General features: G+C 37.3%; 1 protein-coding gene across 1 annotated transcript; it reads right to left on the minus strand.

Annotated features, from left to right (window-relative positions):
- Nucleotides 1-1,732: 1,732 nt before the first annotated feature.
- On the minus strand, nucleotides 1,733-4,855 carry LOC116027627 (ubiquitin carboxyl-terminal hydrolase 19-like). Its single transcript, XM_031269332.1, has 8 exons — nucleotides 4,787-4,855; nucleotides 3,812-3,889; nucleotides 3,633-3,719; nucleotides 3,377-3,534; nucleotides 2,993-3,077; nucleotides 2,703-2,915; nucleotides 2,594-2,621; nucleotides 1,733-2,389 (listed from the first exon to the last, which is right to left on the minus strand). Exons 1-8 carry the CDS (start codon nucleotides 4,853-4,855, stop codon nucleotides 2,028-2,030), a joined length of 1,080 nt encoding a protein of 359 aa, XP_031125192.1. The 3' UTR covers nucleotides 1,733-2,027.
- Nucleotides 4,856-5,112: the final 257 nt, after the last annotated feature.

Here is a 5,112-nt window from a genome sequence, read left to right on the forward strand (position 1 = left end):
TCGGAGGCGGACAGAACTGCGACGGTGGTCGGGACAAAAGAAGAGCGAGAGCAAACATGGACGGTGGTCCCACGATTATTGATTTAGTGCCAAAATTCATCGCGCCGGTCACCCATCCATTTAAAACGTGCCGAAATCTAAAATTTTTAAAGGTATTTTCATTCTTTTCAACTCAATATCCCAATTTGAACATGAATAAAGAGACTTAAACGCTAAGATCGATCACAAATCACAGTTATCCTCCTCAAATTAAGTTAAAATGATGAGGAAAATTGGGAATTTTGATCGATCTTAGGACTTAAATCCATTTATTCATGCTCAAATTGGGATATTAAGTTAAAAATGACAAAAATACCTTAACAATTTTAGATTTTTGCACGTTTTAAACATATGAGTGACCGGTACGATGCATTTTGGCACTAAAACAATAGTCGTGGATAAAAATTGGTACTAAAACAATAGTCATGGGATCAAAATTGATAGAAATTAAACATGTAGACCAAAATTGTTATTTTGCTAATAGTCGTGGGACCAAAATTGGTATTTGCTCATCAATTATTATATGACGCTAAGTTTGAGATATAATATAAGACATCACTTGAAACCCCTCAATTTGATGATTATATGATGTTTAGAATTTTGTGAGAGTCTTCTAATTATACTATTATACTATCACATTAATAACATTTGCTAGTTATACATAGCTACATATTATTGTGACTTATGCATACTAAAACTAATACTCCGATCCGAATTAACTAAACCCTAAAATCCATCACAAGCATGTGATAATAGTTCCTCCGAATTAGTTAAAATCGAGTATCCAAAGTATAAAATGAAAACGACAAACAATTCTATATTATTGATGGGCGTAAAAGAGGAGCTATATGCATTCATTACCCATTATCCTATATTTTCCATAATGTTCATATAAGAGACAAAAGGTGAATGATAGAAAGATTATTTATGTCATCTCCATCCACAGAAACTTCATAATGTCGTTTAAATATCCACTATTTTCCTGCTTTTACACAAGTGGAATTTAACAGAGGCAAATAGGCAATCCAACATATACTCCGTAATAATTTTTCCAATGCTCACCTCTGCACAAGTAGACTGAACAGTATCTCTTAAGTAAACCTTATGTAAGACCGTCTCGTGTAATATTTTTTTAGTAAAAATATATTACTTTTCTACACTTATAAAAAATATTACATTTCAACTAAAAAGAATTACACGTCTTATAATGAGACAATCTTACACAAGACTTATTATTATCTGTTCTCTCAGTTCCAATCTCACGCACAACAAACTCCAATGCAAAATAGTGAATCCTACAAACTACGAGATGCATAGGGGGTGTTTGGTAAATAGCTGTTAATTGATTGGGTTAGTACGTTTGACTAGTTGATAACATTAACTAATTGTAGAAAAGCATTTGGTAAATTAGCTATTAGCTGATAGCTGATTACATGTAAAATGACTTTCTCAAAAAATTTACCAAAAAAGTTATTTTGAGCAGCGTTTTGAATTTTAGCATTTTAGAGAAATAAACTGTTACAAAAAGCTAATTAATCAAACACTCATATTGATTGTTTAACCAAGTCAATCAGCTAAAAATGGTTAAATAAGTCAAAATTGACTAATAAGCTAACTAAGGGTTATACTTTTTCGGGTGGAATGTAGAGGAAAAAACAGTTCTATGTTCTGCCTTAGAGGGTATGCATCAATATAACAATTCCACAAGGGTGGCCAAGTATATATTTATTTGATAGGAATTGAAGGATATCCATCCATATTACAATTTACAATGTTAGAGAGTTACAACTACAAGGGGAAGAAAGTGATGAAACTAAGGCTCGTTTCATAACACAGCCATTGGCAAAGGGTATAAATATACAGCCACTTCCTAACCCCACTCTTTCCAGCTCTTTATTTCTTGCCTAGAATACACAAGCTTTTGTCATAGAGGTTGTCAGTTAAGGGTTATCCTATGCTAAATTCTATGGGTTCTTGTCGCCTTAATACTAATGTTTAGTCAAGTTAAGATGGGAGAAAGGAACACTTCCCTTGTTTTCACAACTCCCAACATCTCTGCTCCGGGTTATTCCTGCACATTCGCTGTTGGTTCTGCATTTTGAGAAGATCGAATATCCAGTTGCCTCCATGTCAGCATACTGTGAATGCCTTGAATACAAGGGAGAAGGAGAGGATGAGGAAGATGCGTCGGAATCTGAAGAATTTCTCCAAACACCTCCAGGGTCGCCACATATTTCAAAATAGTCGTCAATGCTTATAGAATCCCTGTGGCTACTGTCTGTGCTCGAACTACAAGTACCAACCTCGGAAAAAAGAGGAGATGATGAATTGTCACTCAGATAGTCATCACCTTCAAAAATATCCCAACAACTCATCTCAGATCTAGGTTTACAGTTCGGGTGTTTTAATCTCCTTGCATCATGGGGAATTGACAAATTCTTTATGAATCTTGTGGCCCGTGGAGAGCACCTATATGAGGAAATCATGCCGGGTATAAATTCAATCAAAAAGAAAGGAATGCTTCAGCTCAAAAAAAAATGATAAAATGATTTACCTAGCATAAAGAAGTATGTATGCCCTCTCTGACAAGACACTTTCAAGTTGAACAGCTTTTACCTAGAACCACTTATTTTGATGCCTTAAAGACGAACATAATAACATACCGTGCTGTCATCGACTCTGAACCACTTATTTTGAAAATTCTTGACATAACAAATGTAGTGACCAGAAAATGCAGCATTCTTAGCATCCAAATGAACTATAACTCCATAGAGCTGGTAAATTGGTGACTTGTCGCTTGTTCCACTCATGTATAGGGCCAAATTCAGAATTTCAGGAAATGTTACCGGCTTATTCAGCTTGCCAAATTTGCCTGACTGTTTTACAATTTAAAATTGAGCATGCACTAAATACATAGAAAATAAAAAGAAACAGCTGATTCAAGGGAATTTACCTGATATCTCTTCAAGGGAATAGTAAGGACATTAGGGGCCTCCAGCACTTTCATCTTCTTTCTAGCCTTTTCATAGGATTTGCATCTATTAAAATAATGCAAAATTATTCATGTCTGAAGTCACAGCAAACAAAATCCTACTAAACTAGGTCAAAATTAAGTCTTTAAGAGAACTGTGAGCACATATTTTCAGGAACAATCAACAAAAGATCTTGGAATCATACTTACACGCCATACAGTGATTTGTGAAGTTAAAATTGCAACTGTTAGTGCAAGAGCTTGAAAGGAAAAAGGTAACAGATGGAAGTACTAAGAGAGTTTCTAATTTGCAAAGTGATGTACCACTCAAATAAATAAAAACCTGAATTGTGTTCTATGATGTACCTGCTGCAGTGGTACTTGTTTTCACCATCTAACACCTCAGTGCGTGAGCATTGTTTTAGAGCCTCTTCCAGAGTTACAACATCACCATATATCTCAACTATAAGGTCCATCATTCTTTCATACTTCTCATATTTGCCTCCACACCTCATGCACTCAATCTGCCAATTAAATTAGTGAATAATATTATAAAAAAGGAATTGCTCTTGATATGCCAGATTTTGAAACATCTGTCAACTCCAAAAAGACTAAGAATTACCTTTGAGCGGAGCCAGCCTCCAAAGGAATTGCTCTTGATATGCCAGAACTGAAACATTTGGTCTAAACGTAAGCATAATAATACAAACTGAACAGAAAGCAATGCAGCAATATGAACACATAAATGTACTAATTGTTACCATAAGAGGATTAAAAAACACAAATCTTTAGAAAGTAAACATTGTCTAAATGGTATCCAGCATCATATAGTAGTGGCAACATCTTTAGAAAGTAAACATTGGCTAAACTTAATCTCACCTAGTATATCAGAACATATCAGAGTTAGGATCAGAGCATATCAAAGCAAGTAGTTGTGATTCTATTAACTGTTCAACTTATTTTCAGGTAGCATTATATATTTGTATGGCCCCTTCTAGCAGAGGCCATAAAGTTAACCTCACTGATGGGTAAATACCCCCAAGGACTACTGTAGAAATATAATGTATAGTCCGTGTATTATTGTACCCTAAAAGGTCGGGTGTTCCTTAAAAATTGTTAAGGGTTAAATGTAATATTATATTCCTGAAGGGTCAGGTCCTATTTCTATATAAAGGACCTGACCCTCATGTTAATGGCATTCTGAATCATTGGGACCCTTGCCTCTCGGCCTCTCTCTCTCGTTATTCTCTCTTCTTCTCCAAGAAGGAAGCCATGGCTTCCTTTCCCCTTCTCCCTGTATTCATCCATACACACTCCATACACTACATCATACACAATCAAACACACGTGGTGTAAATCCGTACCCCCGTTTACATTTACACCATCATTGGCGCCGTCTGTGGGGAATGCGACGAAATGCCGTGTTCCTCTAATCAACCGAATGGTATTCACCATCCTTATCACCGTCACAACTCACTGCCGCCGTCGCGGCTCACCGGAAAATTCAGCGCTCCGCCACCATCTGGTCGTATAGCGTTCCACCACCGTCAAACAAAAAAAAAATATATATAAAAATTTCAAACCCAAGCTGGGTTTTAAACCATCCACTTTGTGATCTTCACCATCATGATCACCATCGGTTCATCACCATCGTCAACAACAATAAGGGAGGAAAAAGACACCGCGTTTTTTCCTCGTCGCCAGCCAGAAAGAAGAAAAACCGGCCATCACCGCCGACTTCACCACCACATCCGCCTACGACGTCGCAGCAACCACCTTCGCAACAACCATCAACGCCAAGCTCACCGCCACCTGAACGACGTCGCACACCGCCGCAGCTACCATTAACTCAACCTTGGATTTTTCATCGCCGACGCCACTGCCGCGAAGACCGCCGACTTCACCACCATTCGCCGCGAGTGTCGCCTCCAAGCTCAGAAAATACGTTGACTCAAGGAACACCCGATCCAACAAACCGTCGGAAAGAGATGTGGTCGCCGGTGATGTCTCTTTCTCTCCGGCAAAGAAGACAGCGAAGAAGAAGATGATGAAGCTCGTTTTTTCTTTCTTCTTCTTAATCCATATAATATTATTATTATAAA

This window comes from Ipomoea triloba, chromosome 8 (genome assembly GCF_003576645.1).
Source record: "Ipomoea triloba cultivar NCNSP0323 chromosome 8, ASM357664v1".
NCBI lineage: Eukaryota > Viridiplantae > Streptophyta > Magnoliopsida > Solanales > Convolvulaceae > Ipomoea > Ipomoea triloba.